Below are 20,219 nucleotides of genomic sequence, written 5' to 3'. Positions count from 1 at the left end.
TCTGTCTGATCTCTGTGTCTGCTGGGGAAAAGGGGTATTGACATCCCCCCCATTTCTACCATGGTCTGGACATTCTTCTCTTGAAGGATGCAAATATATTTGCAAAAACTTTAGACAAAGCCAGGAATGAATTAACCAAATCCAATTCAGGGAGGACAGTGATAAACAAGGCATGGCTCACGAGAACGTTAAAGGCTTGGAAAACATTACTTACAGTGAGACACTCCAGAAGAAAAGAAGTAAAGGAAGGTTAAGGACTGTGTTCATCACTGTCTATGGGGACATGAAGCTATTGGAGTGCTGCTCAGGGGCAATAATAGATGCTAGGGTCTAGGGTGTCTTTGGGAACACTTCCTGAATACCTTCTCTTACCTTTTGTGCTCATGTGGAACCAACCATAATCTGATGCTGAGAGTGCAAAGTCTCCACTGACTGAGAGGAAAACGATTGGGGGCTGCACTTGCTTCAGAGTCCAGACGTGACTCTTCCTAAAAGTTTCCAAATAAAGCTTCTGTTCTGAGGTGGTAAAATATCTCCCCAGGAAAAAGCACTAACGCCTTCTCAAATATACCTTTGGAAATTGATCTTTTCCGTAGTCATGCAGCTTACAGAGAGAAGTTAGCCTGAACTCTTCTATCACAGCTGCTTTCACCCAGTTGTCCTGGTCATTTTGTTTGCCTTCCAGCAAGACATCTAGTACTGAGTTGAAAGACACCAAGAGCATTGCACAGAGATGCTGCTGGGAGGCTGCTTACCCTGACCCCAGGACTCTCTACAGAGCCAAGACCTCCGGGCTGTCACCCTGCCACGCTCGATAGCTCTCCGCTCCTGTACAGCTGTACATCATTGCATCTGCCTGCACTGAGCTGTGCCAGTTTAGGCCCTGTCCTTACAGCTTTTTATTTGCATTGTTCTACTACTCTATCTAGTTTTAATGTCCATGCACTTTACCGGCCAAGAATTTAAGTTTTTCCCTGGAGAACCACTAAAATTTTTAAAAGCGTCATACTGGATTCCAATACTGACAGCCCCAATACCTGCCCTTTTGGCCTCAGAAACTCTCTATCCAACAATTAATGTAGCAATATCTTTTTTCTTTTTCTTTTTTTTTTTTTTTTGTCCTTTTTTTTGTCAAAACGTTGCTAGTTTTTGACCAAATGAGGACTTGGTTCATCCATTTACACTAAAGTGGTAGGACTGTCCACTGTTGTTTCACCAGGGCTCTGCTTCAATTCACAAAAATCCCAAGGTCTAACAGGAGAAGGAAGAGGTTTAATAATCCAACCTATTTACTACCAGCTCGTATGACGGAACCAGCCTATTTACTACCAGCTCATCTGAAAGAAGATACCCCAGCACAACCACACATGCCACCCATCAAAGGGGGTTATGAAAATATATCCCATCCAGCCTTAATAGGAGCCATGCAGTTTTTGCGAGCTGACCTCTGCTTTCTGCTTTCCCCATTCACAGCTCCAACAGAAGGAAAATGACCAAAGAAAGCAAATTTGTCAAGATCGGAGAGCAGGCGGCATAGCAGTGGAAGGGGTCCTATGCAGACGAAATGGCAAGGACTGTCCTCAGGGGGAACCACACTCGATGGACAGTCAACAGCCAGAATTATTCCGGTGAGGCTGGGGGATACTGCGACTTGAAGGGGACAAGGAAAACACATTTCCCCGGCCGCTGTGTATCACAAGTCTGGTTTAGGCATACAGTTTACAAATATGTACATCTATATCCTGTTTGCATAAATGTCTATGTCAACTTTTATCTAGATGCCTGAGCCAATGCCACGCAGAACTCGGCACGTGCAAACGTGGAAGTAACCGTGTCTTTATCAACAAAACTCTAAACATGCTCAAAGACTGGAGCCTGATTTGCCTGAAAAGCCCTGTTTTCTCTATAGCCCCATCAGGTGGCATTCCTCTAAGCCCTTTCCCTATTCTTGTTTGTAGGCTGAGCCCATGGCAATTTTTCTACTCTCCTGACGCCACGGTATGTGTCTCAAATGCCCAAGGTCATCACCTTCCTTTTCCTGAGAAGTGGCCCAAGATTAACACTCCTTCAAACTTCTGCAAACACAGCACTCGTTTCACGGCAGTCCCCCAGCGTGTGGGGGGGCAAATCATCGTTCTGGGAAACAGGCTGCTTTAAGGAAAGCTGAAGAATGGATCCAGCACGTGTGCTGCATTTACCTGCCATCTCTCCCAGAGGGAACACGTTCTATTAAATGCTGAGGAGGAGTTGAACCAGCTACAGGAAAAGTTTGCTTTGTTGAGCATTAATAAAACTAATGGGGTATGTTTATGTAGCACCTTTCATTCCAAATTATCAAGTGCCTTGCTAGCCTTAATCATTTCACCCATCACTGAGCTGCAGACACCTCTGGGGTGGAACATTAACAGCTGCTCGGTAGAGCACAGCAGCAAAACAGAGCAATTTAATGGAGGAGAAACACCCCGTCCAACTGCAGGTGCAAAGGGAATTTTGTTAAGTGGAATGTAATTATCCAAAGCAGTGGTACCTAGGAGAGAGGGAGACATTTCCCTTAATACTCTAATACTGGGCTATGGCTGCTTTTCCAGCCCCCGCAGTCCTGGGGAATCAGCATTGCAGCCTGCCTCCGGGGCTGCAACTGAATCTCAATTTAATTTCCATCCTAAGGCTCCCAAAAGAAAAAGCATCTCGGAGATTTTTTTGTGGGTTTCCAAGATTGCCACTCTCTCAGCCAAGCATTGCCACTCGCCTATTTCAAACACCTAAACCGAACTAGAACCAAATGAAGAACGTGGCTGGAGATGGAGGTTCGGTACGTCCACGTGCCTTACAAGCAGCACGAGGCTCTGTCGGCTATAAAATCTGCACATTATCTAAGAAGGAAAAATCATTGTCCTTAAACTATTCGTGGCAGGGTGGCTTGATTTAAATCGTAATCACGGTTTAAACCGGCAAACAGAGAATCTTGATTTAAATAATCAGTTTTAATCTTGTTTTGCATATATGCTTTTCAGTTATTTTCTTCTAAAACTGGTTGATTCTCACTGATTGGTATAATTTGCTGCTGCTTTATGCTAAATCAAAGAATATCCTATATCTATACATATTTATTTCAGCAATTATATAGTTTAGCATGCATTTATTCAGATTCCTTCTTTTTACATTTTTTCATGAAGAGAAAATGGTGAACAACAGATTTCTTATTCAGTAGATGATTGCTGGATATTTTTTTTTTTTTCATTTATTTGGAATTCATTTCAAGCTGCATTTAAATAGAAACAGGAATTCAGTCATAATTTCACCCCCTCCTCCCAAACCGAGTGTAATAAAAGTACTTGAACCTGCTGGAGATGCGGGAAGAAAATAAGTCTCGCGCAGAAAATGAATTGGCGTTTACAAAGGCAGCACTAGCTATCGCTGGGGGACTGGAACAGGAGAGCGTTTCCAAGAGAGCTCAGCAATGCTGCTTCCTCGCTGGCAGCGCTGGCTTAAATAGCTCCCAGGTGTTTTGGCTACCCTCCCCTCAGCCACTGGCCCTTATTTGACTCGAATCGAGGAGGTTTTCTGTCGGGTGGGATTTCTGCTGCTCTGCCTTGGGTGGAACTGATCTCTGCGTGGCCGCGATCCCGCGGGTGTCGTGAAATCACAGCTCTGCGCACTGGCACCCCGTCCTCAAGGAAAGGCTTTAAATCACGCTTTCTTGGTGGTAAGTCAGAGTTGGACCTCATGAGGACTCGCACCGGCGTGACCGGTGGAGAACCCCCGCAAGGGCACGGGGTCGGCTGCCCGAGGGTTAAGCAAGTTTTCTTCCCAGGTATAACATGTCCTGGAAGTCACTGTAGTACCTCTTGTCTCTGTTTTTTTTTTTTTCTGCAGATCTTCCCCTCCTTTTCAGCTGCTGGGGGATTTCTCACTTGTGTGCACGCTCATTGAGCTGATCTACTTGAGTGACTTGATGTGCAAAAAAAAAAATCTCCCTTTCCAGCTTCAGAAGCATCAGTTGCTGTCAGGAGCTGACCTGGCACCTGCACAGACTGGCTGGAGGTGGTGAGACTCGCCCAGGAACTACAGCCAGGTCACTGCTTTGACTTTCCTTAAGGCTTTGACATACTTGCTTGGAAATGATCTAAAAATTATTTACAAGTCTCTAACGGGTTATTCTGAATTACGATTAATTATGAAGAACTATGAAGAATAATGAAGAATAATGAAGAAATATATGAATAATTATGAAGAATGATTATTCTGCCTTAGTCGAGGCTGCCATAATTTCCCATTTTGTTTAAATAGTTTATCTATTAAAAGAAGAAATGTGTATTTAACTTAAATTAAGTTTAAAAAAAGTCTTTCTCTCTTCCCCCCCCAAAGCGGCCAAAGCAGGGCAGAAATTAAAGCACGTGTTTCCGAACACTGCAGAAAGCTGTCACTTTGATGAAGCAGTTCGTTTCTGAGGTTGCCACTGCTGAAGCTGGAGTCGCGGAAACCCTGTAGCACTTTGGGGGGGTCATTAAATACAGCAGCTCGGCGCGGAAAGGTCTCGCCTCCGGAGGGACTCGCAAGGGGAGAAAACAGCCAGCGCCCGGCTGCTGCGGCGGGGAAGAGTCGGCACATTTTGGACCCTTCCATGCTGTTTTCAGCAACTGCCCTGGGCACCTGTGACCATTAGAGGACCTGGGAAGCGCTTGTGATCTCCAGGAGAGCTTTTCGTGTAACGGCTCGTGCTGCAGGGTTTGTTGGATGCTCTTCGTCTCACAGTTGCTCAACACAGTTCCATGGCTTGTAAATAAACGCAGCGGTAGCAACAACAAAAAGCAGGTTTTTTTCGCTCCCCCAAGATATTCAGTGCGTCTTTGAGGGGCCGCCTAAGCCACTTTAAACACTCCAGCACTGAAAATTCACTTAATATGTTACCGCATAGAACTGGAGTATAGTTGCTTTATTTGCTGCTATCCGTACGTTTGATTAGAAAATAGTTGGGTTCACAACTTAAAAGGGGGGACAGAAAAAAGAGAAATAACGTCCTCATTTTGTAACAGGGAACTGGGATAAAGAAAGAAAGAGAAATGAAGTGATACAGCCAAGGTTAAGCACTGGTTCTGGCAAAGCCACGGATAAAACCTCGTGAGCTGCAGTCCGGCGCCCACCCAAAAGCACCCCTTCTGTGAGTCCTGTGGCATGCCTGCTCCCCAAATGTCTTTGTATGGTTTAGATGTGTGGCAAAGACTTATTTTTGATTGAGGTATAACAAAAATTATGTTTGTAAAATGTTTAATCTACATGAGTACCAGATAGAAATTACTATTTTCTCTTTATATACGTGTTTCAAAATTATCTGTGCTGGGGTGGACAAAAGAGAACAACCTTAGAGCATACAAGTAAAGGTTTTCGGGGCGGTTCAAGGAAACACTGAAAACTTTGCAGAATTAGGGCAGTGCTGCATTTTCAATCACTGCCCTGGATTGTATAAAATGTCGTTTTTGCTAAAAGTTAATCAAAAGCCTCTGAGAAATAAAGCAATAAGATTTTAATGAACAAATTCTCATGGCAGACACTGTGCTTTCTTTTATTTGGAGCTCAGTGCGTACCTCTGGGCATGGGTAAAACAAAAATAACGTGCTATTTCCTCTGGCTTTGTTCTGCTTATGGGGGAGATGCATCTTCACTGAAGAAAACACAGCCAGATACTTCGAGGGGCACTGGCTGGACCAGATGTGGACTAACGACCTGTGTGCTGAACCCAGAAGCAGATGAAGTTGTCCAAACGGGAATTCAGAAATACGGATATAAATGTCTGGAAATGCCAGATCGGGGAGAAAGCCTGGGACACCTTTTCCCTGGGCAGGAAATAGTGCTGTACCTCTTTGGCTGGGATGGCGTATTGACGTGCTGTACCCATTGCAGCTTGGTGTGACGCCCTAGACATCCAGGATGGAGCTGAAAAGGGGGAGAAGGCAAAGGGAAAACAAGCTCTGTCTCCCTGGTCCACACCTAACCAGCAGGCTGATCTCCGCAGGGCAGGGTCCTTCAGCCACAGACCATTTTGAACCTTAAGCCATCACCCCTTCCTTCTTTGGATTTATTCATCCCTTTAATCCTTTGCTTTCCTGCACGCTGCTTCTCCTTCATCTATCCCAGGAGGGCGCGATCCTTTGCTCAGGGGGGAGCTCATGTTTTTGCTAGAAGCAAAATCCCGCTCCCCGAGCCCATGGAGCTGCGGGTCCGTCGTGAGCCAAGCGCCGGTGACCACGACAGCTCTGATGGCCCTCAGCGTCCTGCCTGTGACCTCCACTCGGTGGCATTAGCCATTCCCCGTTGGCATTGCACACAGAAACAGGCTGGAAGCAAAGCATTGCTACTAAAAGAGCAATAGGTCTTTTGGCGCTGAACCTAACTGTATTCCCCCCTCAGGGTTTTTCACACCAAAATAAGTTATTTATGGCACTCGGAAATAGCGTAAGAAATGCACAGATTTACTTCCAGAATTCTTGGCACCTTGCCAGCAATAGTACTACAGGCAATTATTTTCCTTAAAATAAAAAACTCCATGGCAAAGCAGCTTAAAGTGGTGAAGGAAAGGACAAAAATTAACCACATAATTGAAAAGAACAGCAAATTCTTGCCTGTTAATGTTTTTTCTACATGCCCTGTCCCCCAGCATTCAGGCTATAAATGAGTTTCTAGAGTTTGGGCCTTTTTTCCCTGTTTAATGGCTTCGCCATCATCACAATAATAATAACAACGTGAAACCTACACACTAACCTATACTCAACTGCAGTTCATTACAGCAGAGGAACATTGTGAAGGGTTTTAATGTCAGCATCCTTTTAGACGCAGATTACAGTACTACAGGAAATACAGTCTCTACGGGATGCACCGTATGGGAATAAACATAACAACAAAAAAAAGGAAAAAGTTATTTTTCTCTAGAGGCAAACAGACCAGTGATGAGATAGATTAGCCCTGGAAATCAGTGGGAATTCCTTCACCGTGGAACAAAATCAAGATACCAATCACTAATGCAGCAACTGAATTATTAAGCTCAGATTAATCCCCTGTACCTCCACCCCCTAAATTGGGAGCACGGATGCCGCTGGCTCTCTCTGTGGGCCCTGGGGTGAGCTAGGTGTTACCAAAGGGACATTCAGCTCTCAGATGGGTTGAATCCTGCCTGAGAGACAGTGGCATCCTCATGTGAAAGGCTGTTTTACACCCCGTGGACAGGGGATTGGTTGAATAGGGAGGGAGATTAAGGGTCTGTTGCCCTATACCCCATCAATTTACTCTCCCGTTACGGTAAAACTTTCTCAGAGAGTCTTGTGAGGACGTAAAGTGGTGCCTCACCTTTCCACTTTCAAGAAGCATGTCAGGGCTAATATCTAAAAAGGACCAAAAAGATAAGAGGACAGAAAATACAAGGAATCCATCATCAAGAATGTTGGTGGTTAGAAAGTCGTATCACCAGTAAGGAAGATATAACAGCCTTCAAGGGAGCCATTTTTCAGTGGAGAATGTAGCATTTGGGGTGGTCATGTAGCTAAAGTCTCCTTTTAAGGACTACTATTCTTTGTAGGAATATTAGTGTCTTTATGGTTGAAGAGCCTGAAGGCACATTCCTTCCCCTGACCTTCACATTTCAAGTGATCACCAACTCTCTGAATATCTCTGTAAGGCGGCTTTAGTAGCTTGCAATATCCAAGCAATCCCCATGTACCGTTAAAACGGGGAATTGCTTGCAAATCCTACCTGGAAAGGAGCAGTGTAAGAGTTTTGAGGAGCTGAAACAGGGAAGGGGATTAGTGCAAATTCCCTTCTGAATCTGCTACTCATTTTTGTAGCTCTTCACTAACTTCTGCAACCGATGATAGATCTTTAGTGGTACGGGTTCTGGCTAATTTTTATTTCAAGCTGAAACATCTTGTTAATATTAAGGTTACAACTGATAGGAAGCAAGTGAAAGATGACAGCCAGCAGATGCCTGATCTTGACCGGGTAATTCTAATTTATTCTTGTCTTCTCCTACTCAAAAGGCATGAGGGAATCTTAATAAAGTATAGCTCATAGCACATTCCTTTTTTTTCATTTATTGTGAAGAATGTTTGGTTTTTTTTTTAAATCTCCTTTCTGAATTCTCCAGAGTCTGAGTGTCACATTTTTGCCTACGTGGTTTGCAGAAGCAGCATGTCGGGAGCACACACTCATTTAATGGAAGTACTTTATAATGCACCATTTAATTCAAAAGAGAAAAAAAAAAAAAAAGATGATGTTGCTGCAACCACGATAACAATATTAACAATAGAGTGTATGAAACCTGAAAGGAAATTACTCAGCAAAACACGGTAATAAAAAGAAAAGTCACCATGGATTATCAGCTGGGGTATTAACAAAAAATTTGTAATGCTAAGATTACACAGTAATTCTGGCACTGCTGATTGCACTGATATATTGAATTGTGTTTTGGGCCAGTGATTTGGGTCAACAGGATTTGGGAAACAGGAAGGTGAATGTGAAGAACACTGAGTAAAAATCCGTCCTCTGCAGAGCTTCAGAGCTACTTAGGAGAAACCTGCAAGACCTCTGGTGACAAGTACAGACAACACTGGGAGACGAGCTCTGGACAGCCAAAGGGAACACGAAAAACACCAGAAATAATTACCATTTGCCTATAGCTCCCTCAGCTATTGTACAAGAGCTCCGAAGAGAAAATATTTGGAAAAAGCTGATGAAATTCTAGAGCATGTGTCTTGATCATCGGGACAGCTTTCTGATTTAATAAGAAGCCAAAATGTACGCAAGAAACCTAGCGGCGAACAGCATGTTGTGGTGTGTTTAACCAAGAGTACTGAGTTTTATACCACGCTGGCACAAAGACTATTTTGCAAAAACACCGAGGATCTGATCTGATACCGCTGATGGCAGTGGGAGTATTCAAAGGCTTCAGGGAGGTCTGTATAAACTACCACTGAATAAGTGAAAGCATTCGTCAGATTTCTTAACTACCCAGGAGAAATAAAATTGTATAAATTCTCTGGTGTTCCCTGTTTGAAAGACTTGTCTTTAATTATTTCTTGCTGTAATGTACCCCTGTGTTTCTAAATATCTTCTATAAGCATTCAATTCTATCGAGTCCTAATTTCCTATGAAGGCTCTTAAGCACTCCTTCCAGCACCAGTAATGGCTTAAGCACCATGGAAGCAGAAAGTGTGGCGGTTACTGCAAGAAATGCTCTTTAAATCATGTATTATGTCAATTAAAATGGCTAAGAGTTGGGTCTGTGATGGTAGAGCAGGCAGAGCTATCGTGAGCTTGCCAGCTCCTGGTTGCCAGTACGCTTCAGTTTTACAAAAACCTATGAGAATTTTCCAGAAAGGCAATTTATTTGATGGGAAAGCAAAAGTTAACCATAACATATTCACTGCCTTTCCAGTCCAGTCGGTAAGGCTTGGAGAGCAGGTTTGCATATTGGGCTGGCTGTTGGCTTGACAGTTTTAAAGCTCATTTAAATGCATCCCAGAACAGTGGTGACTAAAAGAAAAATTATTCCTCTCTGTAGGGTGTGGGACCAGCAATGTAAAATGAATTGGTGCTCTTAATCTTGTCACCAGTAAGTGTCTGTATTGCTGTAGTCACCACACCACTTTTGGCACTGACTGGTGATTTCAGAGGTGAAGCCAAAGACAAATGGACCTTGAGGTTAAACTGTTCTTCCTAAGCAGAGATGACCAGCAGGTGCACGGTGGAAGCATTGGGGCTGATCGTACCTGCATCCAGTTCATGCTTAAATGAGAGGCTGGAGTCCAGCAGTGCCATTCTCACCCCTTTCGCACATAGGAAATGCATGCAGAATTGTTTGCAGGAAGTTAAGTTACCTAGATATTTTTTAATTATTAAGATGAAAGAAGGACTTGACTTTGCAGCACAGCACTTTTTGACAGCAGGGGTCCTGCAACCTGAATTTTGGCTTCCAGGGTGGCCAGATCTGAAATTTTAGTTCATATCTACCACCCTCTCAGTCCGCTAGATAAGAAAATGCCACACTTCAGCAACACTTCTGCTGCAAGAATTTCTTTACACAATATATCACAACTGAGCATCATCTCGGTTGAACTGTCTCAAGCCATTTGATGCTACTCGTCCTGCCTGTGAGATCCTTCTGGCCTCTTGATACTGCCCACATTCTTCCCAAGAGGACATGACAACAGAGAGAAACATCAGCTCCACTCTGCACATGTACATGGCATTAATCACTGCTGACACGTCCTGCTAACGAAGAAAGCTGCTCCCCCTCTCTCCGGCTCCTTCCCATATTTAACCAACTGTGTGCTTTGCTGGATATTAACACTGCTCCCAGATTAAAACTAAAGTGAATCCTTAGTTTGCCTCAACTTCTGCGGAAGGGCTGAAAGTTAAACTGTACTTGTGGGGTTTTTTTCAGAAAAAGGCTGCAATCTCCCTTTCACAAAGACAACTTTTAAAAACGCAGTTAGCCCAGGTCTAAAGTAATCCTGCAGTGATTGCGCTGAATAAACCAGTAAGCTCTTTATGACATTGAAGGCAGAGAAAAGAGTGGAGTTTTTTTTGTGGGAAGTGATTCTATATGTGAATAGCTACATTTTCTTCCCATGTCTCATGTTCGGGTCTATCTGGAGAGTACCAGCATGATTCATAACAGTTTGGGCGGATCTGGGGTAAGATCTCGCTCATAGACCCCGGGGAAATATTCAGAGCCTGTTTCATGGGTGCTTCCACACAAACACTGTGCATCCCTACGTCCGTTGGGAGTGCTTGGGCGGTACAAAAGCCTGAGATGCCCAAAGCCCAGTCTGAACGGTCCTGCATGAAAAGAAAGCTCAGCAACGCTACGAACTGTTGAAACTGGAGGAAGAGGGAAGCCGAAGAGGCCAGCGTGTACAGCCGCTCTGACCGAGGCAGCACCCAATCTAGAGCATTCTCAGCAGCTATTTGTCTAGTTTACACTCAAAACCCTTTAGCACTGGAGTTCCTCAGACTCCTCTGACTACCTCTTCCAGTGCCTAACTGCCTACTAACCATTTGCGAGGACAGGAGGATCTAGCTGGCTTTGTTCATCTCTGAGAAGAGATGGCTAAAGGGAGATCTGGCTGCTGTCTTTTAACTATTTTAGCTGTGGGGATATACAGAAGACGGAGTCAGGCTGTTCCTGAAGATGCTTGGTGAGTGGATGGGACACATGAGTGGCGGCAGCAGAAATTCCAACTAGCTCTTAGGAGAAGAGTTGTTCACAGCAGGCGTGATCAGCACCAGAACCAGGGCACAGAGGTTGTGGCCTCTCCATCCTGGGAGGTACTCAACGTGTAACTGAGCAACCCGATCTGACCGCAAAGTTAGCCCTGCCTTAGGCAGGAGCCTGGAGCAGAGACCTTCAGTGATGCCATCCAACGGAAGTTATTTTGTGGCACTGTATTTTTGTGATGACGTCTTTATGATTAGAAGTATTTTGCTTTTAGTACGTGACTGGATTGTTGCAAAATAAGTCGATTTGTGGAAGACTATTACCTTGTTCTCCTTCATTGTGCTCTTCTCTATATTAAACAATTGCTGGCTCACTACAAAGCCCTTTCAGGGTTACCTGAGGTGACACCAGTTAACTCCAGGCTCGGATCCAAATGACCACTTCCGGAACTTTCACTTGCATCAGTTTTGCTGAGAAACAGTGTGAACTAGTATAGGAAAGAGGTTCTCCTAACTTCATTGCTAGGCTTCAAGGAATCGAACTCCTGCCTGCGCGTGGATCTGGACTGTTAATGCGAATTCACAATTTCAGCTCAGCCAAGGTGGTCACGCTGGAGAATAACGCTTGAGCTCCATGATATGCCTGCGACTTTAGCAGCACGGAGCGATTGCGTTATCCCCAGATGAGGTGCAGGAACTCGAGTGGTCCCCTCTTGTCTCCACACTCTGCAAAGGGACCAGCCAGGTCAAACGAAAAGCAGTGCCCAGCGGAGGGAAAGCCATCGGAGCTGTTTGGGTGTGCAGGATCTGAGCTCAGGGCAATGCCAAGGCATAACTCAAGCTAACTCTTCTGTGAAAACAAACTCTTAACCTGGTAAAAGTATTCAACCTCCTGGAAAGCCTGGGAACAGTTTAGATAAAGCAACGCATGGCTTTTCGTGCCAGCTGCCTGTGCAAGTGATTTATGGACTGTTATATACCATGGAACCAGACCACTTCATGGGTTTCCTTAAAGACAGAGAGGTGGATTGTGGCTGCGCTTACAGAGCAGCTTATCTGTTCCTTCAAGGCATCACCACTCCTCCAATAAAAGCAAACCTGCTTTTCAAGGCAGCCAGACCTCTCATTTTCTAAGAACACAAATAAATGTCTCGGTAGAATCGCGCTTTGACAGCTTTGGATTTACAAACATCAGAAGTAAATTCTGATTATTTATTTTGGATAAATAATGAACAGCATAAAAATCGCTGACGTTAACCTTCATCGGAAAAGTTGGTTTAATGGGCCCCATAAAATCTTCTATTGATGGCAGGTTCATAAAGCTTCATATTGACTTCAGCTAAAGGCTACAACTTCTATCAATACTGTCAACAAATAACATTGACTAATAAAGGTATCCTGTAAACTGAGTCATAGCATTATGTTACTTTATGCTGCCATTAGCAAAATTTCATGTCTTCTTGAAAACACTTCTCCTATAAATCTGGGATTTCTCAAAATAGCCTGTGTGATAGCTGGCAGCGGAGGGCCCAGAGTCACACTGCTTCTGTGGGGAGGGAGGAAAAACAGAGCAACCTTTGCCTTTGCTAGACAAAATTTCTGAGAGGATCTCAAGCTTCATTTTCTCTAACAGCAGGTTTCAGGTTGTGAGGGATTTGTGTGCAAAATTTTCTCAGACCTTTATCTGTGTTTGCAATTACAAAATGAAAATGTCCAAATGTTGTGTACAGTTAAGACTTGTCCTTAGTCCTTCTTCTCTTCCTCCCTTGCAACCTTTGTTTGGATACATTTATGCCACCAATTCAACTGCAATCCCTGTATTGAAATGATATGTATTTTTCTCAGCTCTGGGCTAGTTTTTCTGACCTGAACCTGGCTGATGTCTCTGCTTCCTTCCCAGGGAAGCCTAATTATCAGCTGAAGCTCCCCAACAGCATGGTTTGGATGGTAATATGATTGCTTGAGTTCCATCACCAGTTTTTTTGTCAATGTGAACAATACTATTACATACTAGACAGCACCGCTCTCTAGATTTTATTGGTGCTACACAGACTTGGTATTTTTGAGTATGATATAGCTCTTCTCATTCAAAACACTCAACATCTGAGACTGCAAAATGCCTAGGGTCCAAAGAAACTCCTACATTTGTACAGCACTTAAAAAACATGCAGGTATGTTCTATTTTCCTTTTATCTTCCTTTCTATCTTCCTTTTTCTAATGGCAATGAAATGGTGGTTCGGCAAATGGTTAGTGTGTCATTCAATTTAAGGGAAGAGGAATTGGAGGTTGTCTCAGTCTTGACATGAGTACTAGTGCCTCTGTTATTAGTTTCAGTAAAGCCTTTCAAGGCATGTCCTGTTCTTAATGTGTTGTTGCTAATATAATTTCATTTGTAAGTGATCCGTAGGTACAAAGTTGCATTTGCACATGTAGAGAGAGCATTATGGAAACCAGTGAAAAAGACTCCAGCAGCTAATGTAATTCTTCTCTCTTAAGAAAAAAAACACCAAACCAAACAAGACTACAGTTCTGTACTTTGCTTTTCTTAGTAGGCGTGGAAAGAAAAATGTATGGGATCGGATCACAGCTGCTCATACACCGCCATGGAAAGCACAAGAGCGAGCTTTGGATGCAGGAGAATGGGATGGAAGTGCAAGGTTATTGCTTTTGCTTGTTTTCTCGTGATTTCTTGGGAGTGTACAAAACTCTAATTGACCCTGATGATCCCTCTGCTTTTTTATCAAAGCACAAGGCTTGGAAGGAAAACAATATAATCTGGCACTGCGTGTCTGCCTGTCCTAACTGGTGCAACCCTGTAAGATACCACACTAAGAAACTTTAAAAAATGTTGTAAAGACAATTTTAAAAGACTCTTCTGTACATCCTTTAAAGAGAAGGCCATTTATCTTTGAACTTTGCCTAATATAGCATCATCTCTGAGCAGAAACTTAATAAGCTCCTGCTGTAATTTTGTTGGAGTTAAACATAAAATCATGTGGGTGGTGTATGTCTCACCGTGTCATGGCTTCCCAAGGAAAATTTATCATCATTTGTCGCTATAATACTGTGGCAAAAAGCGTAAAGAGAAAAAGCAATACAGTCATTTCACATCAGCTTTCTATGCTGAGCTCAACCTCCTCATGACTTGGATGCAGTGGCTATATTAAGAAGCAGGCTGTGCCATAATTGAATTAAAGGTGCAAAGGCATATAAGGCTGCGTGAACCCTCGGGTCAAGCTGCAATTGAATCAAAATCCTCTCTCCTTCCTACACTGCTTGGCAGAACTGCTGACCAAAAGGTTCGCAGACCTACAAAACGCATGCAGGAGTCCCCGCGGCTGGGGACACAAAGTTACAGAGATAAAAAATCTGTGACCTTCAGCTTTTATGTCGCATGAAGAAAAAGCCTTCTAAAAATATTTCACCATCGTTTTCCTTCAGAGAGCAGTCAGCCGATTTACATAAATGAAACGGCTCCTGTCAAGGAACCGGCAAGGAAAAGAAGGAAATTATCTGCCCCGAAAATCTGTAGCAGAGATAAGAGCAGCATCAGCCAGGGGAGGGGAGATTTAAATGCTTTTTGTCTGAAAGGTCGCTACAAAAAGCAGAGAGAGTATTACAGCCACTTAATGATCTCTGTCGCCATGATAAATAAGTAGGAGCTTCTCAGCAGTTTATTAACAAACACTCTGTAGGACAGTACAAAAGGCCACGACATGGGGCTATTAGAAGAGTGTTTTCACTGATTCTGATAAAAAAACCCAACACAAAACCTACGGAAGATTAAGGTGGAGTGGTAAGAAGAGGCATTCCTGGCAGAGCTCGCGGCTGACATCGCACGCGCGGGCACCACTTACCGGTTTCGGTATTCTCGTGCTCCGTGTCGGTGAGAGTGAGGTTGGAGTTGGCCCGGCTCGACAAGCAGGAGCTGCGTCCGGACTTGGTGTTGCGTCCCCAGAGCCTCACGGGGTGCTCAGGTGACATGACCACGTCTGCCTCCGTGTCTGCATCCGAGCCAGCGCTGATGGAGTAGCCGCAGTGAGGCAGCCCAATATCAGTCCGGTACAAAGTCCCGTGGGTGGGCGTCACATCTTCAAGACCCAGCTCTCGCAAAGAGAAGTTGGCTCCTGGGAGAAAACACAGCAGCCTGGTTACTCTTTAATAGGAGACAGCTTCATCTAGCATAAGCTAACGGCAGAACTGTTCATCTTCTGTCTTCGAGCGGGGCACAGCAACTCCCAAGCCCTAATGTCATACCAAAAATTCCCATTTTGTGGTCTCGGTTTGTGGGAGATCAACTGAACATGCTGAGACCAAAAAGCAGCTGAATTCCTGCTTCTGGAACCTGGCAAAAACTCAGGGCATATTTAATGAAATCATCAAATTTGAAAGCAAAGACAGGTGGAGAAATGGGGGAATTTTTCAGGAGAGGCAAAAAGTAATCTTCTTGGGAGAAAAGCAAAAGGAGGCATGCAATGATCAAAAGTCCTACCATACACCTGCCAGCTGTACTACAATAGGAAATTTAAGTGAGTTCTGCTCATTGAAATCCCTGAAATTCCATACTGGGGATTTAAATTTCCTTTGGCGATCTCACTTTCCCCTTGCTGACCGCTCACACCTTGACTCGATTTAGCTATTCATTCTGATACAGTCACAGCAGAGGTTATTTGGCTGCGAATGGATGCAATTGTTTAGCTGACTAAAAATATAACCTGAAAAATTACTCCTGAGTTCAAGTCTAGTTACCTGCAGAGCTTCAAATTCAGACCAAATCGACGTGAATGAGCCTTCAAATATTAGCACACTTTCTTCAGAAAGTTGCACGAGGAGACTGAGGAGAGCAATTAGTGGCTCCATTTTAATCCACATTTATTTATTAATGCGTGCTTTTATTTTTCAGCCCTGAATGTCTTTAAAAGATTTTGGCCCCCCGTGAATGCCTTTACCCTCACCGTGCATTTAAACGGTGTCATGCACGCCAGCTCCTGTTATGGCACACCGTGATGGGGTGGATTAAGGAACTTTGTCTATAACCGGTAGGAGGCATCAGGCCCTGGATCATGGCCAAATACCAACACCGGTGATCAAATTCAGTCTAGCTGGCTTCTTCCCATTATTTCAATATGTAAATCCCCTGCAATAAAATGAGAAGTGGAACCTGCCAAATATATGCGTAGGCCACAGACTCAGTTTTGGAGCGGTGTTTGCAGCTCAGACATATTTCAACAAGATAAACCTGAATGCATGATCTCCAGGAAAGTTCAGGCCCAAACCTTGCTTTGAACAGCGAAGTTCTTATCTACGGATTATTGAAATCTCTTCATCAAGTCTGGACCTCGAGATTGCATCCAAAACTGAGTTATGATTCTCTCCCTGCTCAAAACCACACAAGCGTGTGGCTCTCCTCATGTTTCCATGTGTTGATGTTAAATATCACACGGTGGAAAATGTGTCTCCAATAGAAATAGTCAGATTTCTACTTTTCCAGAGCCTGGTTTGACAATTGTGGAAACCCTGGCTTGTCCCTCAGCCCTGCTGCATGGGGCAGGTCTTGTATTATAGCACACATCGAATGATCATCAGGGCCCAAGCAGGTGCTATTTTACTACACTTTTTCATCCAGTTGGCTTTGCAGCTCGTAGTGAACAGCGAGAAGATGTTTGAATGCAAGGTGGATAATGGGACTGGACAACATTTCCACGTGAAGCTCAGGGAAGGAACTGTTTGACCTCAGGAGGAAATAACCATGGTTCAGCTGGTTATGGACCTACAGCTGGTAACACTCAAACTATATAAAGCATTCATGAACTTCACACCTTTTTAATTGACCACACAAGATTGAAGCTTTCAGACAGAGTGGTCAGATAAGGTTGCCTGGGGTTCACACCTCCATCAAATGCTAGGGCCTGGCTCCAGGAGCAAGTGCAAGCTTGTGGCAAATTAATCCATTTAACTTGATTGCAAAGCAGTCTGAGAGAGCGTCCTCTACCACTCCACAGCATGAGGCAGCAAATGAACTTGACCCAAGTTATAAATGCAAGGAAGCAGTATCATCTCTCCAGAGACTTCGCTCAACTCTTCCAGTTTTGACTTTTGTGCAAGGCCAGATAGTTTTTAAACCATCCTCTATGGAGAAGTGGAAAACATAATTTTTTGGTTTTACTTGCACATTTGAGTCACTGATGGCGAGTTCCACCTTTCCCTGAAACGAGCCACACTCAACATCATCAGACACATCAATGTACAGCATGACTGATGCTCTCCAGTAACAGCAGCTCATAAATTATGAAAAATGACTGCTACAATTAACTGAAAATCAAATTTATTTGCAATAAACAGCAGGAGATGCATCGATTTTCATATTCTATGCTCACTGTTGCCTTTTAAGCTGGAAGAACTCAAGTCAATAAAAGGAAGATAATAAATATCTGAGACTTTTTAATTCAGACCTGTTCTATTTTTTCCTGTGCTGACTTGCATGTTTGCTGGCACTCTCACTCTAGCTAAAACCATTTAAATGCTGACTTGTTTATTTACTGAATTTATTTGGTCAATTTGAAATGTTTCCCTCCTCTGCCTTTCAAACCAATGCAGGAGAGAAATTCACTCTGCCTTGTTGATGTCGAGCAAGCTAATAAGGCTCGGTTTCAGTTGGCATGAGTCCAAGCCGCGCCACAAAGTGGGGTCCACTCATGGCTTTCTGCCAGTGGAAAATGTGACACAGAAAGTCTGGGGTTATTTCTAGCACTCTTCAGGCCAGTCTTGGGACTCTCAGGATAAACTGGGAGAAAATCATAAATTGAAAAATCTGTGGGTGATATATCAGAAGTAGAACTGTGCCCTGACACGGTTAATCTTAACTTCTCAATTCATTTCAGCCTCTTAGACCAGTGGTTTTTACTATTTCTCAGTACCCTACAAAATTTTCCCTGGCAAGTATGAACTTGCGTATAGCAAATTTATACTCCCTGTCAACAGCCTGGCTTTTCTTATTTATCTTTTTGTGGGCTTCTTAGGAGAAGTCTGCGGACCTGCATGGCCTCATAGACCCTCAGGTTGAAAACCGCTGACCTGTACTAATTCACATCTTTCCTGCATGGTGAATATATTGTATGAAGTGAGCAAACTCAATGACCTAAAAGGTTTCCTTTTCTTTATAACTCCGTAGATTCCTTAGAGTGGATGAAGTACTTCAGAGTTGCTAAGAGGAAGCTCTTTTTACGATGGCAAAGTATTATGTACAACACCTATTTGCTCTTTTGTTAATTCTTGCCTGTTGCAGTTATTCTGAAGTACAAACACCAAAGCACAAAGATACTTCTGCAAGTCATTTTGCTTGTGCATGCTTTAAAGATGAGTCTTGCACCAAAACCACAACTGCATGGTGTTTGAAGAGTGAAATTAAGCAGCCCCCAAGTTAAATGAACGCAGTTGTATGCATTCCCTTTGGGGAGTTGGCTTCTCCAAACTGCAGAGGGTTTGCTCCGAGGAGCCTGGGTCAGCTATTTTATGCTCATTGTCTGGAATGCTGCCTACTCTATTGGACTCACTTTGCCATTTTATGCTTTTCTTGATGGACTTCTAAAAATAATTTATGTGAAGCCCTGCTCGGTTTCTGAACTAAGTTACTTGTGTCTCTACAGAAAAATGAAGATGAGACTATAACAGGGGCCAGAAATCGACCTCACGCAGCCAACAGCAGCAGTGAAACTATAGCTGCTCTGTGTTCGGGCTAGCAATAAAAAGGAGAATATCTGGAATCTCTATTAGGACTGTGGAGCCCATGCTGACCCATGAACCTCCACATCTTCGCAGCTCCTGTGACCCAGATTTGCTAAACGGAGTCCCAAAAGTTCTAAAAGTGGTACTTTACCACTCCTCTAGTACTGGAGCATGTCTCCATCTCAAATCTATAGCCTGCAGGCCATGCGCAACACTGAGGGTGGTTCATCCTGTCTGCAGCTCAATTGCCTCCCTTCTTCCAGGCTTCTTGGGTTTTGCTGTACCCCAGATGGACAGTGTGGACAGTGGAACTCTCCTCTGGTTGTCTTCTGCCTCGACATCCTTGTTGACTTCCTTCATGACAGAGCAGGCAGATGGCATAGTGAAAAGGTCTCCTGAGCCGGCAGGGACTTTCCAAGCCGTGTCAGTACTGTGCCGCATGTGCACAGGGGGTCTGGTCTCACGGCGGGGAGTGGAAAAGGGCTGTTGGAGGCAGAAAGACTAAAAGACACAGAAAATGTGTCTTAGTGGATGCTAATGAACACAGGTGGGTGGTATCCCGGACATTGGTTTACATGCATCCCACGTCTGTGCAGTACAATGAAGATGTATGTTCCTTGATGCTCTTCTTCCTTATGTCTTGCTTTTGACCTCAGAGTCCTTCAAAGGTAGCCTCCCACCCAGCCCCAGCTCCCAGCTGATTAACTCATGCTGCTTGCAGCAGCATCTGCTGACATGTACTCACCTGCTCGGCAGAATTCATCGGCCTCCTGGTGCACCATGTCTTTGACCCGATTGCTGTAGGTCAACCTGGAATCTTGATCATAAGCCTTCAGGGTCTCGCTGGAGCTGTAGGACTTCTGGGGGACCTTGCTGTCCTCACTCTCAGCTGAAGAGCTGGTGTAGCGGCGCTCAGTGTCGCGACGCCGAGTCAGAGATCGATACGGTTTCCTTTCTTTTACATCCATGGCACCCTTGTCTGAGTATTCAACATTAAAATAATGACGTCTGCGTGGTGGTCAGATTGGAATAACCTGAAAGAGAGAATAAAAGAAGTAGGATCTACATTCACGCCTTTGGGCACCTGAAGGCTAATTTGCCGCCTTTATACATTCTTGCAGTGAACAAAAGATTACTTAATGGACTGCAGGAAAACCCTCTTAGAACAATTACCGATGGAAAGCAAGCCTCAATTATGTGTGAGTCATTTAATAATTGCCTCAGCTAGCGGGACACATACACGCAGCAACCTGCATCTGTCTGAACTTGGCACGCACTTAGGGGT

The 20,219-nt window shown here is 44.0% G+C and overlaps 1 protein-coding gene across 3 annotated transcripts in view; it reads right to left on the bottom strand.

Moving 5' to 3' along the window:
* Positions 1–19,902, bottom strand: part of TENM4 (teneurin transmembrane protein 4) — a gene marked incomplete at its 5' end in the record, with an annotated part of 367,633 nt that extends 347,731 nt beyond the window's left edge. For all 3 annotated transcript variants that reach the window (XM_082013817.1, XM_082013818.1, XM_082013819.1), the window contains 2 exons: positions 15,067–15,336; positions 19,680–19,902. In XM_082013817.1, coding sequence (XP_081869943.1) covers positions 15,067–15,336; positions 19,680–19,902 — 493 coding nt within the window. The remainder of the gene's footprint in view (positions 1–15,066; positions 15,337–19,679) is intronic.
* Between the last annotated feature and the right edge of the window lie 317 nt (positions 19,903–20,219).

The sequence above is a fragment of the Phaethon aethereus genome (genome assembly GCF_964289735.1).
Source record: "Phaethon aethereus genome assembly, chromosome: 1".
In the NCBI taxonomy this organism is placed as follows: domain Eukaryota; kingdom Metazoa; phylum Chordata; class Aves; order Phaethontiformes; family Phaethontidae; genus Phaethon; species Phaethon aethereus.
This window is presented reverse-complemented; position numbering and strand designations above follow the sequence as displayed.